At 40.2% G+C, this 14,915-nt stretch overlaps 1 protein-coding gene across 1 annotated transcript in view; it reads left to right on the top strand.

Moving 5' to 3' along the window:
* LOC141339269 (fetuin-B-like) overlaps positions 1–14,703 on the top strand; it is a 31,195-nt gene extending 16,492 nt beyond the window's left edge. Inside the window, exon 7 of the mRNA XM_073844899.1 lies at positions 13,994–14,703. Within this exon, the coding sequence (XP_073701000.1) occupies positions 13,994–14,410 (417 nt within the window). The 3' untranslated portion in view covers positions 14,411–14,703. The remainder of the gene's footprint in view (positions 1–13,993) is intronic.
* The last annotated feature ends 212 nt before the right edge of the window (positions 14,704–14,915 follow it).

The raw sequence follows: 14,915 nt of genomic DNA, 5'->3' as shown, positions 1-14,915 counted from the left end.
TCACCGGTGCGCTGGCTCCAGTGCCTGACACAGTATAGATTTCTCTACACTGCCTGGATCTATGTGCTTCAGCAGGAGTTACTCCTGAGTGGTAGCTACCCCTTGTATTCCCATGTGGGGTTTATAAAACTTAATCTGATTAAAGTGGACCCACTTGTACTCAGGGGATCTTCTCCCTTTGGAGATCTTAACTACAGGGCCAATCCAATCCATCTGGAGGTTAGACCATGGAAAGGTGATACCTGCCCGCTGAAGGGGAGCTCTATGATGGGGGTTTGATGGCTGAAACTGACAACAAACTAAGCAACCTTGGATATAAGCTGCAATGTCTTGTTTCATCTGTGGCCAGTATGCTACCTGACAAAGGGTCTCATGTGTCGCCTTCACCCCCCGGTGGCCTCCACAGGGTTCATCATGGGCATGCATGAGCATAACCCCTCTGTGGGCTGTTGGGACCACCCATCGAGGCGGTGTGTTCTCATCAGGAGCATATACTAGCAAACCCTTCTCTAACCTCAGGTGGTGTCTGATAAGGTACAGGGTTTTCAGGTCACTTGACTCTGCCAACTTTTGTTCAGTTATGGGATGTTTTACTGGGTCAGAAATCAATAGGTAAACAGTGCTGATCACAGGGTCTTGCTGTTGCATAGCAATAAGGTCGGTATCTGCTAGCTCTCTGCATATCACTACAGCCTGAGGGGTGTCAGCAGGGGCTGTCACTGTGTTCTTGGCCTGTCTGCGTGTGATAGCATTAACACTTACAAGAGGAGGCTCTGTTGTTGGAAGCCACTCATTCTGGAACTGCCAGGGGGTACCTGCTATGGCACCTGCTTTGGCTAGTCTATCAGCTTCATCATTACCTATTTTGTCTGGGCCAGGAGTTTGTGAATGCCCTTTTACTTTCTTCCAGTACACGGTCATGCCATCCTGACTGACAAGGAAATCACAAGCAAGGAACAACTCCTTATGCTTAACTTCCTTTCCTCTAGCATTTTTCGTACCATTCTGTTTCCAGTGAGGAAAGTGAGAGACAAAACTGTGCCTGGCATAGTTCGAATCAGAACAAATTACTAAATTCCGGATCCCATACTTCACTGCTTGTTGTAAGGTTATGAGTGCAGCAGCGATCTCTGCGTACTGACTAGACTTAGAGCCTAAGGAGAACTGCTTAGCACCACGGGGGGTGTCGTTCTCCCAGACTATCCCTACCCCCGCCTGAATGTGTTGTTCATGGTGATAAGAGCATCCATCAGGAAGGCCTGTACAGACATTTTCATCATAGTAATGATGGCTTGAGATTAACGAGGGTGTGGTGCCTACCATGTTGGCTTCTGGAGTGTGTTCTCCATCACTGCAATGCTGGCATGCAGCTAATCCTTGGCCTAGTGCCATCTTATTGTTCTGGGCATACCTCACCTCTACATCATAACCTTGTAAAGCCATCATCCATGTAGCAATGCGACTGTTTGAGACTCTCCCCTCCCTAAGCCTTTGGCTGTTTAGGAACTGGACAGGCTGATGACATGTCTCAACAATGACTTTCTGGCCACCAATGTAGCTACGGAAATGTTCAATTGCCCATACTGTAGTGAGTAGGGCTTTCTCACAGTCTGAGAATTTAGCTTCTACACTGCTGAGTGCTCTGCTAGCATAGGCAACAACCCGCTTGTCTTGGTCATGTTTTTGGGAGAGTGCTGCACTGAGGCAGTGTTCAGAGAAACCAGCCTCAAGGAAAAACTCCTTGTCTTTGTCAGGGTAGGCTAGGCATGGAGCAGTGCACAATCTCTCTTTCAGCTCTTTCATGGACTGTGCTTGTCCTTCCCCCCAGCTAAATTCTCTGTCCTTCTGAAGTAGTTCATGCAATGGTCTGGCTATGTCTGCATAATCTTCTATGAACTGACGCGAGTAATTGCACACTCCTAGGAAGCTACGCAGTTCAGAGACGTTTGTGGGAGGTTTGATATTCTTTACTGCTTCAATTCTACTAGTCTGGGGTTGGATACCATCAGGACCAACAGTCAGTCCCACATACTCCACCTTGGTTCTGCACCATTGTCCTTTGGCTAATGACAGTTTAGCACCTGCCTCAGTGAGCTGGGTGAGAACATGTCTTATCTCAGCTACATGATCTGGCCAGGTCTGACTACGCATGAGGATATCATCAACAAAAATTACATTGCTGCGTGTAGCTGCATCACTCATTGCCTTGCGTAGAAATATATTAAACTCTGCGGGGGAGTTTGAATAGCCAAACGGACACCTGTTCCAAGTGAATTGTCTACCTCCAAAGGAAAATGCTAGCTTGTACTGGTCTGCAGGGTCTACCTTCATTGTCCAAAAACCATTTGTCACATCCACTGTGGAGAAATATTTGGCTGTTGTCACCTTGGCTAACTCTTGGTCAAGATGTATCATGGGCCAACGTGACAGGGGAACCTGTTTGTTGAGCTGGCGGTAATCTACAGTTAAACGCCACTTTCCACTCGGCTTTAGGACCGGCCAAATTGGAGAATTGTAAGTGGAGTTGCATTCACGAATTATCTTTTTCTCTAACAGGGAATCGATAATTTCCTGAATAGAGTCAAAAGCAGCAAGTGGGATTCTGTACTGACGCACAAAGGTAGGCGGGGCATTTGGATCTGTGGGAATACGGACAGTGTGGACATCTGTGACACCGCAATCATAGGAATCCCTAGAAAAGATTTCCTGGTGTTCATAAAACACCTGCCGTAATTCCTGACGCTGGACCTCTGTGTCCAGAGCATCTGCCTGTGCTAACTGTTGTTGCACCTCTGCCTCAAAACCAGGGTATGGTTCAGTACAAGGTTCCGCATCTTGCTTATCATTCAGTGGTACGGGTGGCTCCTGGGCCATCACAGTATGTACCACTATCTCGCCTTCACTATCAAAGTGTACTCTGCACATAGTCCCCTCAATCACAGCTGGATGGGGTGTGATGGAAATCATTTTTGTAGGGTAGGTGAGATACACTTGCTCATAGCTGTCTTTCTCTATCGGCAAATCAGGAAGCTCTCCTATGACAGGAATAGTTAATTCAAAATCATGAAAAGAGCTATCAATTATATACCCTAGAGGGGTGCGTGGGGGAATGTGGATACTTCCTCTTGTGAGGTTTTGTACCAGCATGTAAGTTGAGCGGTTGTACAGTTCAAGCTGTGAGTTCCCACAGATTGTGAGTCCCAATTTGCAAAATTGAGCAGAGGGCTGGAAATAGGCTAGCACCGTCTGATTCAGTTCTTGACCCCTTTTAATGATAAGCCTGACGGGGACCTCTGCCGTTTGGGCAGGAACCACCAATTCGAACTCATTCATTACCTGACATGCTTGAGGGATTGTCTGACCAGAACGCATGTTGTTAGAATCACCGGATAGCACGTTAGGACCAGTATCTGCCCTGGACCACAACACATTGTTGACTGTGTCTAACAGCACTCCCAGTCTCACTAACACATCAGAAGCAATGTATACTGAGTGTGGCAGGTCAGGTACCACAAGCATGTAGTGCTTGAACTGTTTATGGCCAAACTTAAGAGAGACTGAGAAGACTCCAACACTCTTAACTGTTGTCAGGGGACAACTGGAAAGCCGCAGCTCCTGTTTCTTTCCCACCATGGGGGTCATGCAACATTTATCCTGTAGCTGCATATAAAGTTCCTGACTTATTGCTGACTTCTCTAACCAGAGTGTAACCACAGCATCGTTGACAGGTACATCATTGATGTGTATGCCCCCTACCACATGGGGATTGTACACCTCAGTGTTATGAGGTTCCAGGGCGCACAAAAATGCATCTTTCTTCTTTAACAGCTGCAAGGGAAGTCTGTTCTCGTGAGCTGTGCCTGCTAAGATTTGCATGTCCCTCGCATCAGGTGTTTCTCCATTGAAACTGGAGTCCTGCATTGTCTGCTGTCTAACGTGAGATGTTTTTCCTACCTCGACAGCCTTGCAGGACTTCTGACTGGAGCTAGTCTCTCTGATGGGCTGTGGGATTCTGACCTGTGCCCATAGTTGACAGCTGTGATAGTCAATCAAAGGTGCGAGTCTATCTAACAAATCCTGGCCGATAAGAAGCTGTTCTGTATTAAAACCAACAACATAGAGAGGGTGAACTATTTTCATTTCACCAAAAGTTAACTCCACCCAAACCCTCTGACTGATAGGGGCCTGGTCTTGGTCTTGGTCTTGGTCCTGGTCTAGCTGGTTATCTTGATCTGACAGCTCTCTACCTTAAGCCACTTGCCTAGTGAGTTAGTTGCTTGGGTAAGCTCTTTAAACAGTCCGGGTGACACTAAAGAAATTTCTGAGCCAGTGTCTAGCAGCGCATCACATACTAAGGCACCTTCAATGGAAACAGAAATGTAAATCCTTCCAGCCCTGCCCTTTTGTGTCAAGTCACCCAGAAACTGACAGAGACTGGGGTGGGGTCTGCTGACATGTGAGTGGTTAGGCCTCACAATCTGTTCCCTACTTTCCCCTTTCCCTGGCTCTTCCCCCCACCCTATGAGGTACACTTTAGGTGGGGGAGGGGAGGGGTCCTGGCCTAGTCATTGCTTAAAAGGAGGGTCTTTCTCCTTCTTGGAAGTGTTCTCCTCAGACTTATGGTCTTGGAGGGCTTTAGCAATCATTTTCTGAATTTGCTTAAAATTTACCTGGTCCCTTTCTTCAGTACCTTTGGACTCCCTTTTCTTCTGACTGCCCTGTTTGTGACTGTCCTTTGATCTATCTCTGGGTCTCCTCTGCCTTTCCTCTCTGTGTGCATGCCTGCCTCTCTTGTATCCTCCATTACTGGAGGATTTATGGCCCTGGGTGTCCTGTGTGGACTCACCAGATTTTGGCCAAGAGGAGCGGTTGGTCCGCGCAGTTCCACTTTGGGGAAGCTCTGACCCTTCTAGCTCCAGAGGAGCCTCACTGTCATTTCGCAGTTCAAACACATGGGCACCTGTCTCCCTGTCTTTCTTGTCTGTGTGCAACTTCTCATTCTCCCAGGCCCGCATGGCAAGCTGTCTTAACTCTGCTGCAGTCATGCGATCAACATCTACCAGAAGTGAGAGGGATTTCCTAATGGTAGGATGCAAATTACTCACAAATAAGCTCTTAAACATCACATCTTCTTCGGCTCTAGGGGAATCTGCACCAGCAAAATACACTCTGCGTAAGCGTTCATAATACTCTCTGGGTGACTCATAGCGACTTTGCTTAGTCTGCAAGGCACAGAGTCTGGAAGTAGACGGGTTCTGGTACATTGTATATTCTGCTCTCAGGGCCCTACACAGTTCATGGAAATTACCAGCAATGGCCGGACTTTGTCTCTCCATGAAACCGTGGACAGTTCGCACTGTTGTTTTCCTCAGAAGGAGGAGTTTATCTGCCATAGTGGCCTCAGGGATATAAGACAATGCATAACTCACATCCTTAAGGTACAACTCTATATTGCTTCCTGGAGTATCAGGATTAAACACTTCAATGTCACGTGCTAATTCCCTAAGCTGCCGCAGTCGGCTATCCTTGGATAGTGCTGGGCTGGGAAAATCAGGAATGGGGCGACTAGTCTTTCCCCACGCTGGGGACTCAGCGTCTGTTCCATGAGAATGGCTGGGAGTGGAGACGGTTAGGTCACCCGGTGCTGCAGCATTACTATGGGACTGATAACGCTGTTGCTGTGAGGGGCTACCCAGTAGGGGGTCTTTTACTGCTGAGCCAAATGAGCTGAAGCGCACACTAGGTGGTTCAGGTTCAAGGGGCGTGTCCCTACTTATGTCTAACTGCTCCATCCTTTTCTCTATTTCCTCTAGCCTCTGCTCTGCAACAACAGCTTTATCTGCCCACTCTCTGGCTCTAGTAGCCATTCTATCGTGCTTGTGTTGGACTTCTAGCAACTTATCATCTGCTCTATCTAAATCCTCCCTAAGTTGGATTTGGGTCTGTTCTGATCGGTACAGATGTTGTTTAAACAACTCAGACTGTTTACGAGCATCAATGTAAAGTTTGTGCTCTTTTTCTAAGTCCACTTTCAGACCAGAGATTTCAGACAAGGCTGACGTTAATTCATCTTTAACCTGTTTTTCATTCCTACTCAATAGCCTTAGTTTGTCTGCCTGTGTTGACAAATCATTTTGAGCCTGAGCCAGTTCTGTTTGCAGAGCGGCTACGTCCTGGTCACCAGGTATGGTGCCTGGACTTGAATCGTCAATTTTGAGTAGTTCACACTCAGTTTCTAGGTCTAGATTTTTATCTTTTAACCTTTTGATTTCTGCTTCTTGGCTGTCAGTGATACTCTGCAAGTCTTCTTTCTCTGCAGATAGCCTAACAGTTTCGACCTTCAAATGGTCGTTTGCCTGGCGCAGATCAGCCAGCTCACTCTTTAGCTCCTGGATTCTCATATCCCTGTCTCTTACCTGTTCGTTGGCAAGGGATACTCTGTCTATAGCTTGGGTTAACTGAGCAGCCCAATTTAGTGCTAGACTCGAGAGGAGTTTGGCTAGCGTGGGGCCCTTTAAGGCCTGGCCCGCAGCTTCAGCTGTAAGCTGTGCTGTCTTGAGACTGATTTCTTCATAGGTTAAGCCCTTAAGCGTTTCTATGTACCCTGGATTCACAGCACTGGTCAGGTCTACGACCAGCTTTTCAGGCAGGGTTAATTCAGCCATTTTAAAAACAGATATTCTACTACACTTAGCGACTAATCTGTCCTAACGCTTGCCACAAAAGTGTTATTAGTTGGAATCACTGAGACAATGCAAGTGACACTTACTAGTGATAAAGCTTTAGCACTTGGCTACGAGTTGTCAGAGGTAATTACCCTTATCTGACACTCATCTAAGTTTCACCAGGACCCACTTGATAGACTTACAAGGTATAGCAACCCTTGGCTATACTTTAGAATCAATTAGCTATAATCTAAAATTACAGCTTCTTCTAACAGTACAGTTTCCTGAGTGAGGAAACTTTTACCAGATCTATGCCACTGTAAAATGGTCCAAAACTTAACCACAACTCTTATTACTGCAAACAATTCAACTGCAACAAATCCTATTCACAAATAGTACCACAAAGCTGAGTAAGGAAACTATGAATCAGGCTTGGGAGGAACCACCTGCTTTTACAAATAGTAACTGACCAAACTGAGGAACCTAGTTTCCTGTTAAAGTAATTACTCTTGAAATCTTTTAAGTCAATTCTTTTGTGTTGATAAATCAACTGGCTCGTTTCAATCTTAGGAGCCCACCCAGGGACGCCAATTATGTAGTAAACGGGGCTCACGTCACCAATGATGCTGTGATTTTGGGTCACACGTCACTCAAGGTGCATTTGTGAGTCTATCAGATGACCAATTCCCACCTCGCTGGGTTCAGTGTATCAGTCAAAGACTGTTAATTTGGCAATAGGTCAATAAATTGAGACTTGCACCCTGGAAGGAGTTGGTCAACTGATTTATCTGAAAGTTTGGTGGTTTAGCTAGCTAGTAGAGCCTTGAATCATCAACACAATGAAAACACAATTGTAATAAAATTAATGAAATTTATTAACAATAGATATGCAAGAGTAAATACAACACTAGTGATAAACCAATGAATGAATACACACTGCTAATAGATAATAGGCAACTAAATGTGAAAGAAGATACCAAATAAAGTGTAGAAACTAACAAAATGGAATGAACGCAGAATGGCAGAATGCAATGCTGTTGAGCTGAAAGTAGCAATATAAGAGATTTCTATGGTAATGTTGTCTATGGGAAACCCACTTAATGGCTCTGGTAGGTTTAATGATAAATAACTGCGTATTTATCTTGGAACAAACAATATAGCTATCATTTGTAATGCTGACCACAAGTAAATGTTATCTAAACAGGTTAGAAAACATAGGCTGCAGGTATAAACTAAGCCAAGGTCTTTAGGAAAGAGGTTTGGTAAGTTTATAGTTACGTTCCACTTGGTCGGGTGATCAGTCCGGCGGCAGAGACGTCTTCCACTGGTGATGCGGTTTGCATATAGTGGGGAGGGCACAGAGTTGCGTTCCGGTAGCCGTCGAGGCGCTGACCTGGAGGATGCTTGACTTCTGTTGTGCCAAAGAGGGTCCTTAGGGCGTGGACCGGGCAGCTGGGTCAGATGGATTCTCACAGGGTCCTTTGCAGCAGGGCTGCGTCGTTGAGGATCCGTGTGTTCAAGGCAGTGTCTGCCAATGTGGAGGTCCTTTGCGGACTGGGCTGCGCTGCTTTCGGAGTGGCAGGAGTCAGACGGGGTCCGTCACTGCTGGGTCCTTTGCAACTGAAGGGCAGCCGAATTCAGTATAGAAGGTTTACTCAAGAGCTGAGTGGATCCTTAGCTGTCTTGAAGTCTCTTTCCTCGTCAGGCCAGAAACTCAGGACCTTGTATCTGCTAATGTCTTAACCTTGCGGGGTTCAGACTCAGAACGGTGTAGCTGTTAATGTCTCTTCCCTTACGGGACTTAGACGCAGTACAAGGAGTGTCTTTTCGGAGGCTACCTTTATCTCTTTTTGATGAGGAGGAGATTGGAATCTAGCGCCTCTCCATTCCAGGAATGTGATTGGCCACTTGTGTCTGAGGTGGCCATGGTGTTACCCGCCCTAGTGTGGAACTCATTTGCATATAGTAGAGTACAAAGTTAGACAGTGTCTTTTACAATTTACCCAATGCAACATTTCTTTACCAAACCTCTTTCAAATTGTTACCCACATTATGAGGAGCAAAAAGAGTCCAAACATGATAGAAAACTGTTAAACAATCACTTATTAATATCACAATATGTTAATACGCCTGCTTCTGTGAACTGTTAGGTTAACAGTCAATGGCCATCAACATACACTGTACTTTATCAAAGGGTGAAGTGAATCTGTTGCAGTTTACATCAATTTAAGTTCTCCAAACATATGTATGAATGGATTTGGATGGATCTTTGTGGCCTTCTTTGTTTCGGCCACTGCTGTTGCATCCAGAGTTCTGAAGGAATTTTTATGGCAGTCATTCCCAAACCTTAGGATTGGAGAGGGTCAATCCGTAGTCCAATGAGAAGTCCTCTCTTAGGTGGTCGTAGGTGCAGAAGGTCTCTCTTCCTGTTCTGTTAGAGGTGTCTGGTAGTTGTCTTGGCATCTTATCTGATGTTTCTGAACATTTGTTTATGTTCCTCAACCAAGATCCAATCACAGTGTGGCACATCTCCCTCCACCCTGGCAGATAGGGAAGGGGGCCTGCCATAAACTGATCCTTGGAATGCCATTTCGACCGTTGTTCACTACAATTTCAACTTTATTCTCATAGTATTTTGACTTCAACTTTATTCTCGTAGTGTTTCAACTCTATTCTCATAGTATTTCAACTTTATTCTCATAGTATTTCAACTTTATTCTCATATTATTTCAACTTTATTCTCATAGTATTTTGACTTCAACTTTATTCTCGTAGTATTTCAACTTTATTCTCATAGTATTTCAACTTTATTCTCAAAGTATTTTGACTTCAACTTTATTTAAGCTTTATTCTCGTAACATTTAAACTTTATTCTTGTCGTATTTAAACTTTATTCTCGTAGTATTTTACCTTTATTCTCATAGTATTTTGACTTTGACTTTATTCTCATAGTATTTACACTTTATTTTTGTAGTATTTTGACTTCGACTTTATTCTTGTAGTATTTACACTTTATTTTTGTAGTATTTTGACCTTGACTTTATTCTTCTAGAATTTCAACTTAATTCTGTCACGTAGAGATAAAGGGTCTGGGTCCAAATGCAGGAGAGTGTTTTTAATTGACAATAAACAGATAAACAAACAAACAAACGGCCAACACGGCACAACACGACTTGAAACACACACACACAAATAAACAAAACTGAAACACGGTCAAAGATCCAGGAGCCAGAAACACAGAAACAAACCATACGGAAGACAGCATACAGGAAACAATGCAGACTCACCAGGGTAGTGGAAGTGTGGAGATTATAAAGACAAATCATAAGTGTTATCAGCTGGGGAAGACAGGTGACAATCAAGGCAGGTGCAACAATCAGGGAAGTGTAGTGCAGGGAAGGGAAAACAGCGACATCGTGTGGCGAAGGGAAAGGCAGCAGCCCAGAGTCATGACAAATTCTCATTTTATTTCGACTTTATTCTCGTATTATTTTTTGTAGTACTTCAACTTTATTCCTGTAGTATTAAAACTTTATTCTAGTAGTATTTCAACTTTATTCTCATAGTATTTAAACCTTATTCTCATAGTATTTCAACTTTATTCTCATAGTGTTTCAACTTTATTCTCAAAGTATTTTGACTTCGACTTTATTTAAGCTTTATTCTCGTAACATTTAAACTTTATTCTTGTTGTATTTCAACTTGATTCTCGTGTATTTTACCTTTATTCTCAAAGTATTTTGACTTGGACTTTATTCTCATAGTATTTCCACTTTATTCTTGTAGTATTTTGACTTTGACTTTATTGTTGTAGTATTTCCACTTTATTTTTGTAGTATTTTGACTTTGACTTTATTGTTGTAGTATTTCCACTTTATTTTTGTAGTATTTTGACTTTGACTTTATTCTTGTAGGATTTCAACTTTATTCTCATATTATTTTGACTTTATTCTCGTATTATTTCTTGTAGTATTTCGACTTTATTCTAGTAGTATTTCAACTTTATTCCTGTAGTATTTAAACTTTATTGTAGTAGTATTTCGACTTTATTCTCGTAGTATTTAAACCTTATTCTCGTAGTATTTCAACTTTATTCTCATAGTATTTAAACTTCATTCTAGTAGTATTTCAACTTTATTCTCGTTGTATTTCAACCTTATTCCCATAGTATTTAAACTTTATTCTCATAGTATTTAAACTTCATTCTAGTAGTATTTCAACTTTATTCTCGTTGTATTTCAACTTTATTCTAGTAGCATTTCAACTTCATTCTCGTAATATTTTGACTTTGACTTTAATCTTCCAGTATTTCAACTTTATTCTCGTAGTGTTTCAACTTTATTCTCGTAGTGTTTCAACTTTATTCTCGTAGTGTTTCAACTTTATTCTCGTAGTGTTTCAACTTCATTCTCATAGTATTTCAACTTTATTCTCGTAGTGTTTCAACTTTATTCTCGTAGTTTCAACTTTATTCTCGTAGTGTTTCAACTTTATTCTCGTAGTATTTCAACTTTATTCTCATAGTATTTCAACTTTATTCTCTTAGTATTTCAACTTTATTCTCGTAACATTTCGGCTTTATTCTCGTAGTGTTTCAACTTTATCCTCGTAGTGTTTCAACTTTATTCTCGTAGTATTTCAACTTTATTCTCATAGTATTTCAACTTTATTCTCTTAGTATTTCAACTTTATTCTCTTAGTATTTCAACTTTATTCTCGTAACATTTCGGCTTTATTCTGGAAGTATTTCAATTTTATTATCTTAGTATTTCAACTTTATTCTCGTAACATTTCGACTTTATTCTGGAAGTATTTCAACTTTATTCTCTTAGTATTTCAACTTTATTCTCGTAACATTTCGGCTTTATTCTGGAAGTATTTCAATTTTATTATCTTAGTATTTCAACTTTATTCTCGTAACATTTCGACTTTATTCTCGTAACATTTCGACTTTATTCTCATAGTGTTTCAACTTTATCCTTGTAGTGTTTCAACTTTATTCTAGTAGCATTTCAACTTCATTCTCGTAATATTTTGACTTTGACTTTAATCTTCCAGTATTTCAACTTTATTCTCGTAGTGTTTCAACTTTATTCTCGTAGTGTTTCAACTTTATTCTCGTAGTGTTTCAACTTTATTCTCGTAGTGTTTCAACTTCATTCTCATAGTATTTCAACTTTATTCTCGTAGTGTTTCAACTTTATTCTCGTAGTTTCAACTTTATTCTCGTAGTGTTTCAACTTTATTCTCGTAGTATTTCAACTTTATTCTCATAGTATTTCAACTTTATTCTCTTAGTATTTCAACTTTATTCTCGTAACATTTCGGCTTTATTCTCGTAGTGTTTCAACTTTATCCTCGTAGTGTTTCAACTTTATTCTCGTAGTATTTCAACTTTATTCTCATAGTATTTCAACTTTATTCTCTTAGTATTTCAACTTTATTCTCTTAGTATTTCAACTTTATTCTCGTAACATTTCGGCTTTATTCTGGAAGTATTTCAATTTTATTATCTTAGTATTTCAACTTTATTCTCGTAACATTTCGACTTTATTCTGGAAGTATTTCAACTTTATTCTCTTAGTATTTCAACTTTATTCTCGTAACATTTCGGCTTTATTCTGGAAGTATTTCAATTTTATTATCTTAGTATTTCAACTTTATTCTCGTAACATTTCGACTTTATTCTCGTAACATTTCGACTTTATTCTCATAGTGTTTCAACTTTATCCTTGTAGTGTTTCAACTTTATCCTTGTAGTGTTTCAACTTTATTCTCATAGTGTTTCAACTTTTATCTTGTAGTGTTTCAATTTTATTCTTGTAGTGTTTCAACTTTATTCTCGTAATATTTCAACTTTATTCTCATAGTATTCCAACTTTATTCTCTTAGTATTTCAACTTTATTCTCGTAACATTTCGACTTTATTCTCATAGTGTTTCAACTTTATTCTCTTAGTATTTCAACTTTATTCTCGTAACATTTCGACTTTATTCTCGTAACATTTCGACTTTATTCTCGTAACATTTCAACTTTATTCTCGTAACATTTCGACTTTATTCTCGTAACATTTCGACTTTATTCTCATAGTGTTTCAACTTTATCCTTGTAGTGTTTCAACTTTTATCTTGTAGTGTTTCAATTTTATTCTTGTAGTGTTTCAACTTTATTCTCATAATATTTCAACTTTATTCTCGTAACATTTCGACTTTATTCTCATAGTGTTTCAACTTTATTCTCATAGTATTTCAACTTTATTCTCGTATTATTTCTTGTAGTATTAAAACTTTATTCTAGTTGTATTTCAACTTTATTCCTGTAGTATTTCAACTTTATTCTCGTAGTATCACCTGGTGTTAGTGTTTCTTAGTGTTGTTAGTGTGTTTGATTTGTGACAACTCTTGCTACCCCAGTAAAATAAACAATATATTTAACATACAATTATTTCATACTAAGTATAGTTCAAATCTATTAACATATTTATATAATGCTCAAGACTTACTGATATAAAATTATACTTAAATTTTATTTGGAGTACTACTTGTGCACAATGCACATGTCTTAGTATTAAACCTAAAATAAAGCACAAATATCAGGGCATGTAAAAACTTCTTCAGGACTCCAAAACACCCTCGGACCCCAGAGGGTTAATGTCATGATTGATGAGGTTTGCATGGCATTTGAATAATATTGGTCTTTAATTATTGGCCTTAGTTTGATATATCTTTATTTGGATTAAAGTGCAATTAAAGTGCATTAAGTTGTTCCAATTTAGCAGACTAAAAAAAGTATACCAGTTTAGTATAACGAAAGTACAATTTCAGGGTTATATTAAGTACATAAAAATGTAAATGTACTTGTAGTATGCTTAGCATGAAATTTTTTTATTTTTTTTATTTTACTTTATTCTCATAGTATTTCAACTTTATTCTTATATTATTTCAACTTTATTCTCATAGTATTTTAACTTCAACTTTATTCTCGTAGTATTTCAACTTTATTCTCGTAGTGTTTCAACTTTATTCTCATAGTATTTCAACTTTTCCAATACATTTTAGTAGATTTATTGTTCACTAGGGTAGTGATTTTGTAAGTATTTTGGTAGTTTTAGTGCATTTTGGATGAAACGCACTGTTGTGCCAAGCTAAAAGTTTGTAAGGCAAACTGTGTGAAGAGTTTTTTTGTTTGTTTGTATTTTTCAGTGACCTAAATACTAAGACATGTGTCTTTGAGAGTGTCTTGACTCATTTATTTCATGATCAGACTACACTGCTTGCTCTGTATGTTTTTGTGAGGATGTCACTCAGCACATTGTCACTGATTCACAGGTGCATGTTGTCACTCCGACACAGCAAGGGGACAAGTTTTCCAAAAGTCCAGCCCACAACGCTCATATTCCTCATATCCATAAGCCCTCTTTCCGAGATGAGAGAGTAACACCTCAGCTAGCTGACCCTGTGTATCAGGCCATCCCTGCAGGACCCGGATCACACCCAGCAGCAGACTCCACCCTGCCCACCTCTTCCAGTGAGTCCACTGAATCTGCAGAGTCATCCGAGGAAGCTGGTGGTTCTGTTCGTGCTGTCAAACCTCCGCTAAACTTCCGCTACGTGCCACACCGTCAGAGGAGGCAGATACCCACTAGCACCACAACTCCTCATTTGCCTGTGTTCCTAGGTGTCTTTCCCAGCGTCCCGTCTCCATTCCGCTCCTGTCCAGGGGTCTCTCGCTACACCACTGTCTAGAGACCCTTTAGTCATCAATCACCAAATTTACAATTCAGGTCAGGTGTGTAATTTACAAAGTTCAGGTCAAATGTGATACTAAACAGTTATCTTACGAAGCCTTGTCAAAACCAGCAAATTAATATTTAATTCTACTTTTCTTGAAACGTATTACAAAGTTCTTTAAACCTCTGATAATGTCACTTGTTGCTAATAGCGATTATGTACCTGTACAAAATACAAACATGGGTCATTTGCAGGAAATGGTGACATTTATGTAACATGAGAACCTTTTGAATAAACCATTAATTTTATTTTTGAATGTTTGTCTTTTTTATCTGAATATCACTTTGCACATGCACCACTGTTACATTTTAATTTGTTATACTGAAAAAACAACAACAACAAAAACAATTAAAAACTTTTAATATAACGGATTTTAACAGTTTGATATTGAAAAATGTACAATAATAGAGTTTCGAATGTTCTAATATTCTGCATCTCACCAGCAGCAAGAAGACACCAG

This window comes from Garra rufa, chromosome 1 (genome assembly GCF_049309525.1).
Source record: "Garra rufa chromosome 1, GarRuf1.0, whole genome shotgun sequence".
Taxonomy (NCBI): domain Eukaryota; kingdom Metazoa; phylum Chordata; class Actinopteri; order Cypriniformes; family Cyprinidae; genus Garra; species Garra rufa.
The sequence above is the reverse complement of the archived record's forward strand: the minus strand, read 5'-3'. Positions and strand labels throughout refer to the sequence as shown.